At 37.2% G+C, this 18,429-nt stretch overlaps 1 protein-coding gene across 1 annotated transcript in view; it reads left to right on the top strand.

The window, feature by feature from the left end:
• LOC124789300 (calmodulin-binding transcription activator 1) overlaps positions 1 to 18,429 on the top strand; it is a 1,803,646-nt gene that overhangs the window by 1,610,176 nt on the left and 175,041 nt on the right. Inside the window, exons 19-20 of the mRNA XM_047256611.1 lie at positions 511 to 656; positions 14,296 to 14,464. Of these exons, the coding sequence (XP_047112567.1) occupies positions 511 to 656; positions 14,296 to 14,464 (315 nt within the window). The remainder of the gene's footprint in view (positions 1 to 510; positions 657 to 14,295; positions 14,465 to 18,429) is intronic.

The raw sequence follows: 18,429 nt of genomic DNA, 5'->3' as shown, positions 1-18,429 counted from the left end.
CATTATTGTTACAATTGTGTTGAAGTTTCTAAATGTACTTACTATCAGGACTTATTCTGTAATTTTTCTATCAAATGATCGGTTTGTTGATGGAATCGCTCATGTGTGCTGTACTGATTAGCTATGATTTAAGGACCATCTGTTGTGTAATCCTAATGTCCTCTGTGACCGATTTCTGAATGTTGTATTATCTTTGTTTTAATGGGGCTTAATGAAACTGGCATATGATTTGTAGCCTTCACAGCCAAAATAGCAGTAGTTTGCAATACAGTCTTACATTCTTAAGTTCATTTATTCCAAGGACACATGAGATTAAGATATTTGGTAATTAGATACCATGTTCTTAGTAGTTGACAAAATCAATTACTTAAAATGAAAAATTTCTTTTTCATACATTACAGGTAGATGCCAGCATTTTTTTCTTATTCACTAACTTGTTTTCTTGATGTATAATATATTTTGTTATGCACTTGGTAGACTGTTATTTTTAGTGGTTTATATTTTTTTTAGATTGGACTCTGAAAAAACTTCACTGAACAGTGAGCTCCACGTAAACATTCCACCTTCTACAAACGTAGATTCAGAGATGAGTACTCCAAATAGTAATGAGAATGGCAGTCATAGCTCTGCTCAGAGTCCTGTTTGCTCAAGCTCAGGTAAGTATTTTAAGTGTTCATCATCATCTTCCTTTCTTCCCTAACCCGATATCAGGCTGGGTTGCAGCATTTATGGTACTTCTCCCCTTTCCTCTGTCTTTCCACCATTCTTTTTCTTCTGTACTGTTTTGTTCCATTCTATACCTTCTTCTTAAACCAGTCTTTATAGAGTCAAACCATCATGCTCTAGGTCTCGCTCTTGCCCTCAAACTTGCCCTCCATAATTTATTTAGGTATTCTTCCATTCCCTTTAAATGTCCAAAACTTTTCAATCTGTTCTCAATCCGCACACTCAGCTTTTCTGCTATAATTTTGTTCATAACATCATTTCTCCCTTTTTCTTGCTTAGGTTTCCTGAACATTCTTCTTAGGAATTTATCTGTTATTAAGTAAATTTAATTATATAATATTGTTTCAAGTTATTGAAAGACATACAAGAAAGTTTTATGCACATTGACAAAATCTAGATCCAGGTCAGATGTTGGTTTCGGGAGAGGGAGTAATGTCGTGAGCTATGATTCGTGCTGTGTATTTTAGTGTTTAGCATTGCTGCTTGGCAGGCTGTAGGTTGCCAGTTCAAACCTGAGCACCAGCAGTTACATTGTATCTAGTATTTGTGATTTCTGGAAGGTTCTTGAAATATTGTAGGCTTGTATACTCTGAAATATGTGCTGTTTGTTTGAATAGCAGCATTGTGGAATATTCGTGTTCTTATAAATAGCTGCACTCTCCATCCAGGAAGTCAGTTCTATTCTGGCTGCATGTTAGTGTCACTGATAAATGTGCTTTCTACTCTTAAGTGTCATCCTTCATTGCTGACTCTGCCTTCAGATTTGGACTTGACTGTAGTATCGACATGACAATAGCGAAGGCATAGGAAGTAATGTCTGGTGTTAAAAATAATTAAAGTAGGTACCCATTCACTTTATTTTACTCTGTAGAAGAATTCTTTTACAGTAATGCATAAAATCTCTAAGCAGAAGCTCTTTTATGGTGCATACAGAATTGGTAATTCCTGTTAATCATTTTCATATTTTATGTAATTGTTAAGGTTTTTCTGCATCATCTGTTCTTATGCCCTGTGATACTACATATTTTAATCTGAGAGAGTAAAGGAAATGTAATAATGGCTATGGCACTCCTCATAACGTTTGTTACTATGCTGTATAGTTACTTATGTTTTGCATATTTCTATTTATATTGTATATATATCTAAAAAGAAAGATGATGAAACTTACCAAACAAAAGCGCTGGCAGGTCGATAGACACACAAACAAACACAAACATACACACAAAATTCTAGCTTTCGCAACCAATGGTTGCCTCGTCAGGAAAGAGGGAAGGAGAAGGAAAGACAAAAGGATATGGGTTTTGAGGGAGAGGGTAAGGAGTCATTCCAATCCCGGGAGCGGAAAGACTTACCTTGGGGGAAAAAAGGACAGGTATACACTCGCACACACACACATATCCATCCACACATACACAGACACAAGCAGACATTTTATATTGTATGTATTACCTTTATATTCATTTGTCTCAGGATTGAGCCACCTGCTTACACATCCACATACACATCTATAGAACACATACACTATAAACAAATACATAGAAATACCAGTAAATCAAACAATTAATGAATTAATAAGTAAACATGCATGGCATTTGTTAGATTCATGCTTTTCCCTAATTCATATAATGAACCGTAAATAAGTACACTTGTACATCGTGTATTGCTGTATCACAAAGTTCCACACTAAAGAAGGCAAGAGGCTTTGACTTTTAAAATGATGCATTCGTCATACAGGAAGCAAATATCTTAAAAGATAGTTGTGATGAAGGAAAAAAAAAGTGCTGCTAGATACAGTAAGCAATGCAGAATGAAACTTGCTGTTAGCAGCCTTGGAACTGTGTTTGTGTGTCACTGAGGAAACTTAATGTCATTCATTTCCTTACTAATGCTAATCAGCTCAAAAATTGCACCAATGAATGACGTCTGGCTCTGTACAGGAGCATATTGTTGTTCTTTGTGCTTTACTGTGTAATGTGATAAAATGTTGATACACTAGTGCACTTGACAGTCTAAAGAAGTTAGTGGTGCAGAACAATTAAGCTGTTTATTTATTGTAATTTCAAGCAAAATTTCTCACACGCAATACTGATGGGTTGTAGAGCTGAAAAGGTAAAATTTTGTGGCCTTGTTTGCTGGAAGAGCCCAGGGTTACCCAGCAGCCTAGATGGCATTCATTGTGTGAGAGTTGTAATTTAAGTGTATGTCTCCAGTGTGTGTCCAGTGCTGGAAACTGTGTGAATGCATTTAGAAGTTGGTGTTACATTTGTATTTGTGATTCCTGTGGGAGAGAGAAGAGCTAGGCTGAAACTGAAATCCAGCATGTAGCCTGCCATTTTGTGAAGCATCAAATGAATCACCTACCTCCAGATTGAGGGAAATCACAAAAGCCTGTGTTGGCAACCTTATATGCATTGTAGAACTATGTGAGTTCTTTAAATACATGTTTTATTCACCTTACAAATAAAGAATTAGAAGCTTTACGTAATTAAAAAAGACTATAGCATTAATCTATAATTATCATTCCTGTTCTCAGCAGGATGTTCATAAACAGTGACAAAAGTAATAAAAAGTTAGGCACATGAGTAGAAGTAATGTTAGTAGAAGAGAGAGCAGTAGATTTTTTTAATTTAAAGGAAATAAGAACAACTGAATGGATTTTACTAATTGCAGAATGGGGGATTCAGCTGACTATTAAGCAATATGAGTGAGAGATTAAATGGAGAAACAAAATTGATAGTAATAAAAGTGAACATAATAGTTGCCTAGATGTTTCCAGTGGAAAGTTATAGTGATATAATATAGAATTTGTATTTTTAGAGAGTGCAACGATTATTTTTAATCCTGAAATTTGTGGAGCACTACCGTAAAGAAAGTAGAGCTGTAATAAGTTACTGAAACAACTGACATATTAGTATCATTAAGTCACATCATGCAGCTCACCTATAGATAAGTGCTGTTTCGGTTGTTTTGTGTTTGATTTTATGTATGTAAAGTTTCCTGTTGTTTCATTGTATTTGTCTAAAGATACTGTAAAATTTGATTATGAGTGAGAAGTGCACAAATTGTTGAAGGTTACTGAATTGTGGGATATGTTCTGAATTGTGCAGATGGCAGAAATTGGGTACTGGCAGTTGGGAACAGAATGTGCTCTGATAGTTTCATTTTAAATGTTGATGGTTAGTTTAACCAGTTGTCAGAGTCATGTGGTAAGGAGCCTCTGGTAATTGTAGGAGCAGATAATATGCAGCAGATATCAAATGTTATTAGGAAGCTGAAATTACATAGTAAAATTAAGCAGAGGATTCTGCTGGTACTTAGCAGTTATGTGCATGGTGTAGACTCCCACTTACAAGAGACAGTAGATAAGGATTACCAAGTTACCAGCATTTTTAAACCAGGTGCTTGGCTCAGTAAGGTGACAGAAGACTTACAGGCTTTGTGTAAGGATCTTACTGAAGGATATCAGATGTGATACAGCTTGGAATAGTTTTTAGTAGAAATTGGGCTTATGACATGGACAGGATTGCAACTCAAAATCGGACCACTTATGTTCACTTTGTACATTTCTTCTGGCATCAGTCCCATCTTGATAGAGCTGTGAGGCAATTTAATATGCCACTTGTGAAGGCACTTATGACTTATGAAAGGGCATGCACTTCAGTGGTGCCAGCTGGGAGTATTCATAGGCCCATTTATACTAGACATGGCCTACACCTAAATAGGATTGGAAAAGAGTGGTTGGTGAAGCTTTTGGCAGAATAGCAGGTGGATCTGGGCTTAGTCAAGACCAAATTCCAGTAATAATGTGTAGAAAGGCTAGAACTTTCTTAGGAAGAAGTTAGGTGGCAGGTAACCCTGCTTGAGAAGTGTTCCTTTAATGATGGAAGATAGCTCAGTAAGTGTGGAATGCAGATCAGAAGACTTTGCATTATTTGATTTTGGCAAGAAGTTTATAATTCAGATGACTTGGATGACAAATATAATACATTTTTTTCAGATCTTCTCCACTTTCTTTAATAGGTCTTTCCCATTAAGAATTGCAGGCATACATGCAGTATTCATGAACTACTGATTTGAATAATTAATGCCATTAGGACATCATATAGGAGGACATGGGAACGGTATCATGAAATGAAGGTGCTGAGGAAAGTCATCAGGCAAGCTAACCCAATGCATGTCCGCCCCCAGTAGCTGAGTGATCAACATGACAGAATGTCAATCCTAAGGGCCTGGGTTCAATTCCTGGCTGGGTCGGAGATTTTCTCCGCTCAGGGACTGGATGTTGTGTTGTCCTAATCATCACCATTTCATCCCCATCGACGCGCAAGTCGCCAAAGTGGCGTCAACTCAAAAGACTTGCACCCAGTGAACGGTCCATGCAACCGGAGGCCCTAGCCACATGACATTTACATTTACCCAGTGCATTTGATGAAGAAAGTAGAAAGCTCTCTGAACAAAATTAAAACGAAGTGACCAATTGTGAAAGAGATATTGGAGCAGAATATGGGTACTCAGCTTAAAATACTTCTCTTTTGTGAGAGTGCAACTATTAGTGATAAATCAGAGCTGTGCAAAGTATTTAACAATCATTTCTTGCCAATAGTTGGCAAGGTAAATAAAAATTTTACTGGTAAAGTAAATATGTAGAACTGCTGTTCCCAGGTATTTTCTGTGACCTGTGTAAGGTATTTGGCTGTATGAATCACAATATTCCCCTAGAAAAATGGGTTTTTTATAGTTGATGGAACAGTCAACCAATGTTCCTCCTACATCTAAACAATCTTCCATCTAATATGTAACAAGTCAAATTGGTTCTTTTTGCAGATGACACTAATATTATAATTGATCCAAGCATACATACAGCAACAGAAGAAATGGTAAACAATGTTCTTAAAAGTATCATTGACTGGTTTTCTATGACTGGTCTCGCTCTCAATTTTAAAAAGGCACAACGTATAGAGTTCTGCATCAATGATGCAAGTAACATGTGGTGAGGAAATAACAAGTAGAGTGGAAACTTCAAATTTTTAGGTGTCCATATGGGTAAGAAATTAAACTGGAAAAGGCACGTTTTGGAGCTCCTACAACAACTTAGATCACCCACATTTGCCCTTAGGATCACTGCAAATCATGGGTTGAGGCAAAACAGTGAGTTGACTCATCTTACACATTTTCATTCATAATGTCACATGGAACACTGTTCTGGGATAACTCTTCTTTAAAAAAGAAAGTCTTCTTGCTGTAAGAATAATTTTTGGTGTTCAGCTCTATTTAAGGAATTAGGCGTTTTGACTATTGCTTCACAGTGACTAATGCCTCACAGTATATTTATTTTCTCATGAAGTTAGCTGTAAATAATCCATTGCAATTCAAAAGAAACAGTGATGTACACAATTCCAATATGAGAAAAAATGACATTCAGTACACCACATTAAGATTGTCTTTAGCACAAAAAGGGGGTGCATAATACTGCAACAAAAAATTTTTATCACTTACCCAGTGATATAAAATATTTGACAGACAACAAAGTTAAATTTAAAAACAAACTGAAAAGTTCCTCCTTGATAACTCCTTCTGTTCTTTAGAAGAATTCATATTATTGTAATGTGTAAAAGGTGGCGGAATGAAATTACTAACTGACATCTGTCTCTGTATGTCCTTTTTTTTATTAATTTTTTTTAAAGAAAAATTTTTTTAAAATTTTCAGCATGTAGACATATTTACAAATTAATTTGTGATGTGATGTGATGTGTATGGAAAATGGCTTCTTTCCTTGTCATTACAATTTATCGTGAGATGAGCCATGGAACATGAAACCAGCTAAGTACAACATTATGGAAAGGATAAATTGCTACTCATCACATGAGTCACAGACAGACACAGTGAAAAGACTGTTAAACATTTCGGCTTTAGAACAAAAACATCCTCATTCAGAAATAGAAAACACATATACACACATTCTTAAACAAGCACAACTCACACACACCTGGCCACTGTCTCCCACTGCTGTGGCCCAACTCTGTCTAATGAAGTAGCTACAGCCAACAAGGAAACACGAAATTGATTCAATTATCACACTATTAGAGAGTTAAGTTGGTTTGTGAAAATCAGTGCCCCACACATTATTTCTGTACTCAGTCACCTATTCATTGTGTCTTTGAGGTGTTATTAATTTTTTGACAGACTAAAGTATTCATTAGTGAAACCATTTTATGGAAAGGGTGAAATTGATAATGTAAACTATTATGGCCAATTTCTTTGTCACCACTTCAGAAGTTTTGAGAAAGCAATGTATAGGAGAGTAATGGCACACCTCAGTACCTGTTGTTTGCTGCAGACTCTCAGTTTGTCTTCAGAAGTAGTGCTGTTTATCCTTTTTTGTGTGAGACAGTAGCAGAGCTAAATGACAAATTAGGACAGTAGGTATTTTCTTTGATTTAACTAAAGTATTTGATTGTGTGACTGTACGGTACTTTTGCAAAAGTTGGAATATTATGGGATTAGGCAAAAAGTTCAGAAGTGGTTCACTTCATACATATGTACATACATACTCTGCAAGCCACCATGAGGCAGAGGGTATCTTGTACCACTACTAGTCATTCCCTAGTGCAAGCAAAAAATGAGTCTATTTGCTGCCTTACAAGCCCTAATTTTTATTATCTTATCTTTGTGGTCCTTAGGCAACATGTACGTCGGTGGCAGTAAAATTGTCTTGTGCCGTGTGCTTCAGACACTGGTTCTCTAATTTTTCTTGATAGTGATTTGCAAAAAGAGCATTATGTTCCCTCCAGAGATTCCCATTTTAGTTCATGAAGTGCCTCCATAATACTTGTATGTTGATTGAACCTACTGGTAACAAATTTAGCACCTTGCATCTGAATTATTCTGATGTCTTCCTTTAATCATACTTGGAGAGGATCCGAAAAATTCAGGCAGTACTCAAGAATAGGTAGCACCAGTTTTCTATACATGGTCTCCTTTATAAATGAACTACTCATTTTTAAAATTCTTCCAATAAACCAAAGGTGACCATTTAGTTCCTCTACTACTTACATGCCCATTCCATTTCAAATCATTTTGCAATGTGCGTCACTGCATCATGCAGCACACTACTGAAACTGTATTCAAACATTATGAGATTTTTTTGTACTCATCTGCATTAACTTACATTTTCTATATTTAGAGAGAGCTGCTATTCATCACACCAAAGAAAAATTCTGTCCAAGTTATTGTATATCCTCCTACAGTCACTCAACAACAACATTTTTCCATACACCACTGTGTCATCAGCATACAACTGCCGATTGCTGGTTATCCTGTCCGTCAAATGATTTATGTATATGGAAAATAAGAGCAGTCCTGTCACACTTCTAAGGCACTCCTGACAATACTCTTGTCTCAGATCAACACTTGCCATAGAGAAAAATGTACTGGGTTCTATTACTTGTGAAGTTTTTGAGCCATTCACATACCGAGGAACCTATTCCATATGCTTGTACCTTTATTAACAGTCTACATTGGGGCACTGTATCAAACGCTTTTTGGAAATCTAGGAATATGGAATCTGCCTGTTGTCTTTCATCCATGGTTTGCAGGATATCATGTGAGAAAGGGTTAAACTTGAATTTCACATAAGTGGTGCTTTCTAAATCCATGCTGATTTGTGGACACAAGCTTTTTCATTTCATGGAAGTTACTGTGTTTGAACTGATAATTTCTTCAAGCTCTGCAAGAAACCACTCAGCTGAGACTTTCTGCTGGGCCAGAGAGTCACCATAAATGTAAGCTAAGTAAGGGGTCAGAGCTGTAAAGCAGTCTGTAAAACTGAATTGGGATACCATCTGGACTGGATAACTTATTTGTTTTCAACTCTCTTAGTTGCTTCTCTACTCCAGGGAAGCCTATTACCGTGTCCTCCCTAGTAGAGTCTGTGCAGTGATCAAGTGACGGCATGTTTGTATGTTCCTCCTGCATGAATGATTTCTCAAAGGCAAAATTTATAATCCAGCTTTCCTTTTACTGTCTTCTATTGCTACAGCAGACTGTTCAATTCGTAACTGGATAGAAACCTTTAACATGCTAAGCTAATTTACAGATGACAGATTTTTTGCAAGCTTGTGGCAAGATCTTTTGCTAAGGTGTGATGGTGGAAGCTGCTGTATCTTTCACAGATTGATAGGGAAAAGGAAGATTGTCCTCAGGGCTAGGCTAATTTGAGAACATTTTTCTACCCAAGCAACTTATCATTAGTCCCCCCTCACCCCCCACCTCCCGTTTCCCTCATACGCTTTGATCAATATCAGTTTTCGATACTAATTGTTATACTCACTGTATTGAAATCTTGCACTTGGGAATGCCTCTCAGTTTGGTACCTCGAGCAGTGGCTTGGTTCAAATGGCTCTGGGCACTATGGGACTTAACATCTTAGGTCATCAGTCCCCTAGAACCTAGAACTACTTAAACCTAACTAACCTAAGGACATCACACACATCCATGCCCGAGCCAGGATTCGAACCTGCGACCGTAGCAGTCCCGCGGTTCCGGACTGCAGCGCCTAGAACTGCACGGCCACCGCGGCCGGCCGCAGTGGCTTGTGTCCATAGGGCCTTAAACTGGCCCTGGTTGCTCTCCAGTATCAACAGACAGAGAAGTGATTTTGAATCTGACTGAGGCCATTTAAAGTGAGGTGTGCCACATGGCTGTATGCTAGGTCCTTTGTCTTTCTTGATAATTACTGATGATTAGTCATTAAACATGACAGATGACACAAAAATGTTTTCCTTTGCAGATAATAAAAATGTTATTATGAAAGACATGGAGTATATTGTAAGTGATGTAACTAATACAGCAGTCAGTAACATCAGTACCTGACTTTCAGAGAACAAATTAAATTAACGCTTAAATGTAACAAAACACAGTACATACAGTTTCTGACGTGGGACTTTTGTAAAAGCAAAATTGTGTTGTCTGAAGGTACTCAAAAAGTCAGTGAAGTCAACCATTTTAAATTCTTAGGACTGAGGATGGGTGGAAGACTTTCTTGGAAGTATCACACGCAGGATCTTGTGCAGAAACATAATGACGGTGTCTTCACTACTCTGAAATGTGAAAGATCATTTACTTTCCTTACTTTCACTCTGTTATCTTGTATGCAGAGGGGCAACAGCCTTTTTGCAAGGGCAACAGTCTGGATGATTGACTGATCTGGCCTTGTAACAATAACCAAAACGGCCTTGCTGTGCTGGTACTGCGAACGGCTGAAAGCAAGGGGAAACTACAGCCGTAATTTTTCCCGAGGGCATGCAGCTATACTGTATGATTAAATGATGATGGCGTTCTCTTGGGTAAAATATTCCGGAGGTAAAATAGTCCCCCATTCGGATCTCCGGGCGGGGACTACTCAAGAGGATGTCGTTATCAGGAGAAAGAAAACTGGCGTTCTACGGATCGGAGCGTGGAATGTCAGATCCCTTAATCGGGCAGGTAGGTTAGAAAATTTAAAAAGGGAAATGGATAGGTTGAAGTTAGATATAGTGGGAATTAGTGAAGTTCAGTGGCAGGAGGAACAAGACTTCTGGTCAGGTGACTACAGGGTTATAAACACAAAATCAAATAGGGGTAATGCAGGAGTAGATTTAATAATGAATAGGAAAATAGGAATGCGGGTAAGCTACTACAAACAGCATAGTGAATGCATTATTGTGGCCAAGATAGATACGAAGCCCACACCTACTATAGTAGTACAAGTTTATATGCCAACTAGCTCTGCAGATGACGAAGAAATTCAAGAAATTTATGATGAAATAAAAGAAATTATCCAGATTATGAAGGGAGATGAAAATTTAATAGTCATGGGTGACTGGAATTCGAGTGTAGGAAAAGGGAGAGAAGGAAACATAGTAGGTGAATATGGATTGGGGCTAAGAAATGAAAGAGGAACCCGCCTGGTAGAATTTTGCACAGAGCACAACATAATCATAGCTAACACTTGGTTTAAGAATCATGAAAGAAGGTTGTATACATGGAAGAACCCTGGAGATACTAAAAGGTATCAGATAGATTATATAATGGTAAGACAGAGATTTAGAAACCAGGTTTTAAATTGTAAGACATTTCCAGGGGTAGATGTGGACTCTGACCACAATCTATTGGTTATGACCTGTAGATTAAAACTGAAGAAACTGCAAAAAGGTGGGAATTTAAGGAGATGGGACCTGGATAAACTGACTAAACCAGAGGTTGTACAGAGTTTCAGGGAGAGCATAAGGGAACAATTGACAGGAATGGGGGAAAGAAATACAGTAGAAGAAGAATCGGTAGCTTTGAGGGATGAAGTAGCAAAGGCAGCAGAGGATCAAGTAGGTAAAAAGACGAGGGCTAGTAGAAATCCTTGGGTAACAGAAGAAATATTAAATTTAATTGATGAAAGGAGAAAATATAAAAATGCAATAAATGAAGCAGGCAAAAAGGAATACAAACGTCTCAAAAATGAGATCAACAGGAAGTGCAAAATGGCTAAGCAGGGATGGCTAGAGGACAAATGTAAGGATGTAGAGGCTTATCTCACTAGGGGTAAGATAGATACCGCCTACAGGAAAATTAAAGAGACCTTTGGAGATAAGAGAACGACTTGTATGAATATCAAGAGCTCAGATGGAAACCCAGTTCTAAGCAAAGAAAGGAAAGCAGAAAGGTGGAAGGAGTATATAGAGGGTCTATACAAGGGCGATGTACTTGAGGACAATATTATGGAAATGGAAGAGGATGTAGATGAAGATGAAATGGGAGATATGATACTGCATGAAGAGTTTGACAGAGCACTGAAAGACCTGAGTCGAAACAAGGCCCCCGGAGTAGACAACATTCCATTGGAACTACTGACGGCCTTGGGAGAGCCAGTCCTGACAAAACTCTACCATCTGGTGAGCAAGATGTATGAAACAGGCGAAATACCCTCAGACTACAAGAAGAATATAATAATTCCAATCCCAAAGAAAGCAGGTGTTGACAGATGTGAAAATTACCAAACTATCAGTTTAATAAGTCACAGCTGCAAAATACTAACACGAATTCTTTACAGACGAATGGAAAAACTAGTAGAAGCCAACCTCGGGGAAGATCAGTTTGGATTCCGTAGAAACACTGGAACACATGAGGCGATACTGACCTTACGACTTATCTTAGAAGAAAGATTAAGGAAAGGCAAACCTACGTTTCTAGCATTTGTAGACTTAGAGAAAGCTTTTGACAATGTTGACTGGAATACTCTCTTCCAAATTCTAAAGGTCGCAGGGGTAAAATACAGGGAGCAAAAGGCTATTTACAATTTGTACAGAAACCAGATGGCAGTTATAAGAGTTGAGGGACATGAAAGGGAAGCAGTGGTTAAGAAGGGAGTAAGACAGGGTTGTAGCCTGTCCCCGATGTTGTTCAATCTGTACATTGAGCAAGCAGTAAAGGAAACAAAAGAAAAATTCGGAGTAGGTATTAAAATTCATGGAGAAGAAATAAAAACTTTGAGGTTCTCCGATGACATTGTAATTCTGTCAGAGACAGCAAAGAACTTGGAAGAGCAGTTGAACGGAATGGACAGTGTCTTGAAAAGAGGATATAAGATGAACATCAACAAAAGCAAAACAAGGATAATGGAATGTAGTCTAATTAAGTCAGGTGATGCTGAGGGAATTAGATTAGGAAATGAGACACTTAAAGTAGTAAAGGAGTTTTGCTATTTGGGGAGCAAAATAACTGATGATGGTCGAAGTAGAGAGGATATAAAATGTAGACTGGCAATGGCGAGGAAAGCGTTTCTGAAGAAGAGAAATTTGTTAACATCGAGTATAGATTTAAGTGTCAGAAAGTCATTTCTAAAAGTATTTGTATGGAGTGTAGCCATGTATGGAAGTGAAACATGGACGATAAATAGTTTGGACAAGAAGAGAATAGAAGCTTTTGAGATGTGGTGCTACAGAAGAATGCTGAAGATTAGATGGGTAGATCACATAACTAATGAGGAAGTATTATGTGGCACAACTTGACCAGAAGAAGGGATCGGTTGGTAGCACATGTTCTAAGGCATCAAGGGATCACCAATTTAGTATTGGAGGGCAGCGTGGAGGGTAAAAATCGTAGAGGGAGACCATGAGATGAATACACTAAACAGATTCAGAAGGATGTAGGTTGCAGTAGGTACTGGGAGATGAAAAAGCTTGCACAGGATAGAGTAGCATGGAGAGCTGCATCAAACCAGTCTCAGGACTGAAGACCAGAACAACAACATCTTGTATGCTTTTTTGCAGGGGGTGGGGGGGGAGACTCTCAGTGCACTCACCAAGAATATTAATAGTCCACAAATGGATCGTCAAACAGATCTGTTGTGTCAGTTTATGAATTTAGAATTTAGTATAGAACATTGTTCAGGTGTCTTGGAGTTCTAACTCTGCCATCCATGGACACACATGCCATCATGGGATGTATCGTTGACAGTAAGGATACAATCAGGGGAAACTACAACATTCACTTGGTGAACACTAGATAGAAAAATGATATACACTTAGATAACTCTTCCTTAAGCATTGCGCAGAAAGATGTGAACTATTCAGCAGGTTTAATTTTCAATAGGCTTCCAGCAAAAAAAAAAAAAAAAAAAAAAAAAATTAAGTAATAAATGACAAGTATTCAAAATTCAAGCATGCAATCTCTGTTTTTGTTTCAAGGTGATTTATTATTTAATTTGGTGTTGTATTATAAATTTTCCAAACAGCACTCTGTTAATTATGTATTGGCTTCAACAATCGTGGACCCACAGACTTTATACATAAATAGGGAGAAATCATATTTTAGTAAACAGTATTTCAAACATTACAGAAGGTTTTCCAGAACTCCGATCTGTATTCCTGTATGCATGGAAAACACAACTATTTGTCTGGCTATACAAACAAATTTTGTCTTCCTTGTCCTCTTGACAGATGGGTCTCTCTCATGCTGGGACTGGAGTGACCTGCCCTTCCTTCTTAACCTTCTGCAACATAACCTCTCTCCTCCTTGAATGAGTACGTATTACATCTGAAAGCTAGGTAGTATGTCCCTTCTCCTTTTATATGGAGCTTTGACAGTACCATACATTTTGCTTTCTGAAGGTAACTACTGTCAAGATATTTTGTCTCATAATTTATTAGTTTACTCAGCTGAATTTTCCTCTGATGCAATTAGACAAATATTCTGAAGGTTTCAAGCAAGCACCTTATCAGTATCCCTAGAAGGCATTGGATCTATTTTTTCCTTGTGTCAACTGGATGTGACTATTTCTGGAGAGAAAATTAAAAAACAGGGCCTTTGTGGGGTATAAACTGAATTGTCAACATTAGAGGAACCTAATTTCAATTTTTCCCTTAGTCATTGTTGAAAAGTGTAGTCTTATTGTTTCATGTAATCCTTTTAACTAAAAACAGAATAAAATGTTCTGTTATGTAAATTCTATTCAGGATAACTATTCATTCTGCTGTTGGTTTCACTACTCTTAATGACCTTCATAAAACAATTTTTGTTTTTGTTTTCTTTTGTCTGTAGGAAATGGAGAATCTAATAGTAGTGGCACAGTTCAACAGAGGCTGACAAAGCGACCATCAGTGGATAGTGGGATCAACTTGGGCCATTCTTCAGATAGCTTGTCATCTTTACAGAGTCGAGGACCTGGTTCCAAAGCTTCCTCTTCAAGAGAAGTTTCAAGGTTGTCTAGGTAAGCTCACAATGAAAATAATTAGTCTTCACGGGAAATTTCCATGGTGATATACTGTATTAAGTACATTTATAGCTGATAGCTTCCTAATTTCTTTTCAGAACTAAACAACATTTTGTTGTCTCAAAAACCAATGTAATTATTACTTATCAGTTTATATAGCTACATTATATTTTTAGCAACAAAAATTGCCCTAAGTTTCTCCTGTTTGGATTAGAAATATACAACGCTTCTCTATGTGTCTGGGTATCGAGTGCTTACTGTTTTTCTAGCACAGGTTTGATTTTCATTAAGTTTATACAAACTTCAACAGGTAGGCCTTATTTGTTAACATGTATCCATGAGTATAGACACAACTCAACAGACCATTAATATGTAAAAATGTGCATATCTGTGTAATTATTTTTAATGAAATGACTTAGGATGACGAGCGTACAGGCTGCCACATGTTATTTGTTAGTTTGGGATTGGTGTGTGGAGATGGTGAATTACACTTGCAACGTAATGTGACAGAAGAAGGGATTCCCAGTGAAGCTCTCCCATACATATACATAAATTGAGACCAGTCCACAATAACTGAATAACGAAAGTTGAGGGGGGTGAAAAAAAGAGAAGGGGGCAAAAATGAGTAGTTTGGCTAGTTATTTTACCATTTATCATAAAAACAGATGTAGTCTGATCAAGGGGAAGAGCATCATGCATCAGTATATGAAAGTGAAGCATAGCAGACTACCTGTACTAATAAAAATTTAGGATACAGGTTGGGAACTATCTTGAGTAGAAAAAGAGAGGTCTTGCTTTTAGGTAGCAGGCATGGGAGGGGTATAGATCACAGCTGGGGGAAAACTTAAGAGCAGGATATCACGTCAAAAGTATTATGAAACTAGTGTTAACCTCAGCTGGATAATAGAGAATATTGAGGAACTGACAAAGGATTTGAATAAAGAGGACCAGATATTTGTAATTTGGTCTGCAGTTGCATGGTCAACCCTGGATGAACAAAGTCAACAAATAAGGTATCCAGGAAATGACCATGAAGCTGCTGTCTCCAAATGGGGTTCACATCGGTGCTGCTGCTGGGAGATAGAGATGCAGAAGGCATGCCCTACACCTTAACAGGAGATAAAGTATTAATTAGCGCAACTAATAGTTGAACATTTAGGCTGGAAACCATCAGTGTTTGCAGAATTCTCATGATCAGAGGTGTAAGCTGTTTTTTAGGCCAAATATCTAAATCAGATAGATTGTTTTAGAAGATGTTCGGGTAAATGAAATGTCGCGCGTAAGTAAATGTGTTTGAGTTAACTTGCATACTATGATACATCAGAATCTTTAACATCTGAAAAACAAAATTAATTTTGTATCTGTTTACGCAATCTAGGATGTTTGAAGAAAGTTATGTATTATGTCTGTCTGAGTGGTAAATACAGAACTCAGTATGTTTAACATTGATAATTATAAATTAACAGCAGTCTCCTGTGGGGAAAATACGGAGAAAGGAGGAATTATAATGTACAGTAAAAATAACATAAAGTTAAAAAAATAATGAAACTAGAAGTTGCTGCTTATATCAACAATTGGAAGCCTGCAATTGTGAATTGTTGCTACCAGAAAACCAATCAACAATTATTATAGTATATACAGCTTCACTACAAATTTTTCAAGTATTCTTAGAAAAATATGAGTCATTATTATGCCAGCTGGCAATACAAGAAAGCAAATGATCATCTTTGGAGATTTTAACATTAATGTTAACTTGACATTTAACATTAATATTCAGAAAGATTCAGATAAAAGAAATGGTTTGGCTGTAGTACTTAACATTTTTAAACTGAGTTCTCTTTGTTAAGTTTCCCTATAGAATTCACAGGAAAGCTGCACACTAATAGACAGTGAACACTTAATCAATGATATAAATGTTTATCCAGTAGCAAATGGTGTCTCTAACCTTGATGCACAATTAGCCATAGTAAACAACGTATCTGATTACAGTGAAGTGGTATCATTGAAAACAGAGTAAGAGATGAAGAGACAACAGGAAGTTTCAAGAGAACCTCACATGTAACTGACGAGGGATATGTGGAATGTGATGGAGGGCAATTGTAAATTTAATGTGTGTGTGTGTGTGTGTGTGTGTGTGTGTGTGTGTGTGTCTCTCTCTCTCTCTCTCTCTCTCTCTCTCTCTCTCTCTTTGCCTTTACATATGTCTGCTTGTGTCTGTATATGTGTGGATGGATATGTGTGTGTGCACGAGTGTAAACCTGTCATTTTCCCCCCCTCAGGTAAGTCTTTCCGCTCCCGGGATTGGAATGACTCCTTACCCTCTCCCTTAAAACCCACATCCTTTCGTCTTTCCCTCTCCTTCCCTCTTTCCTGATGAAGCAACCACTGGTTGCGAAAGCTTGAATTTTGTTTGTGTGTTTGTGTTTGTCTGTGTGTCTATCAACATACCAATGCTTTTGTTTGGTGTATATATGAATCTTTCACAGCTACTTTTCCAAGAAAACAATAAAATATGCCACTAATAAACATCAGAATAGTTTTGGGTTACAAAAGGAATCAGATTATCGTATATGGAAAAGGAAACTGTATGAATTGGTTAGGACCAACAGAGAAGTAGGACTTATTACCCATTACAGGAAATAGTGCACTACCATAAAGAAGGTGATTAAAAAATCATAAATCTCTGTATAATTATGAAATAAATAATTCAGGTAGTAAAATTAAATTTTATGGGAAATAGTTAACAGATAAACTTAGAAATCAGGTAAGCAATGTGAGGACTTTAATATAAAGAAAACAGCCGAATAATTAATCGTAGCAGTAAGGTAGCCAACAAATTTAATAATGACTTCCAAGAAGTTGATCAGAAGATTGCTATTGACAGTTGAAGAAACAAAACAGTAGTATAAATGCAAGAAGCAATGCCACATATATACAAGCGTATCACAATTGCTCCATGTTCTGATAAGAAACTGAGAATGTAAAAACTCCTTAAAACCCAAACCTCTCACAGAGTGCTCAATACTCAAGTAAAGTACTGAATTCCTGATATTCACCCATGTATACACTGTATTCAGTTGTATATGCAATACATCAGTATCAGATGGGATATTTCCAGACAGCCTGAAATACGCTATTCAGACTTCTTTACAAAGAAAGTAGTAAGACAGATATCAGTAATTACTAACCAGTCTCACTATTTATCTTCTCTTCAAATGTACTGGAGAGAATCATTATATGTCTCTCTTAAAGTAAGATTCTTAGTTAGTTTTAATGTGGATAAAGATCTCTCCAAAGAACATAACACTGTTCAGTTCATGTCCCTATTATATAAAAGATAAATGACAGATAATTTTGTTTCTGCTGACTGTAATAGTGTTATATGTGGCTCAGTTTCTATTTTAGTGCTATAAACTTTACCTGTGGTTTGCTGAATGTATTTACTGGAGATATTTGCTCCATTCTTTAATTATCGTCATTCTCAAGTTGCTTATAATAGGCGATCTGGGTGTCTTTAATGAAAATCTCTGCAGATGAAGCAGTATAAAATTTTTGCCATCAAATTTGTTATTTCTTGTGCTTATAAGAACCCTTATTTTTCAGTGTAATTAAAAAAGTTTATGATTTTCCATCAAGAAAATTTGGTAGTCCTTTCATAGACAAGTTACATTTTGATTGTATTTCATATACAGTGAAAGGCAGTAATCAAAATACACTCCTGGAAATTGAAATAAGAACACCGTGAATTCATTGTCCCAGGAAGGGGAAACTTTATTGACACATTCCTGGGGTCAGATACATCACATGATCACACTGACAGAACCACAGGCACATAGACACAGGCAACAGAGCATGCACAATGTCGGCACTAGTACAGTGTATATCCAGCTTTCGCAGCAATGCAGGCTGCTATTCTCCCATGGAGACGATCGTAGAGATGCTGGATGTAGTCCTGTGGAACG

This window comes from Schistocerca piceifrons, chromosome 3, assembly GCF_021461385.2.
Source record: "Schistocerca piceifrons isolate TAMUIC-IGC-003096 chromosome 3, iqSchPice1.1, whole genome shotgun sequence".
In the NCBI taxonomy this organism is placed as follows: Eukaryota; Metazoa; Arthropoda; class Insecta; order Orthoptera; family Acrididae; genus Schistocerca; species Schistocerca piceifrons.
Note: the sequence above shows the minus strand (reverse complement) of the source record. Positions and strands in the feature narration are given on the sequence as shown.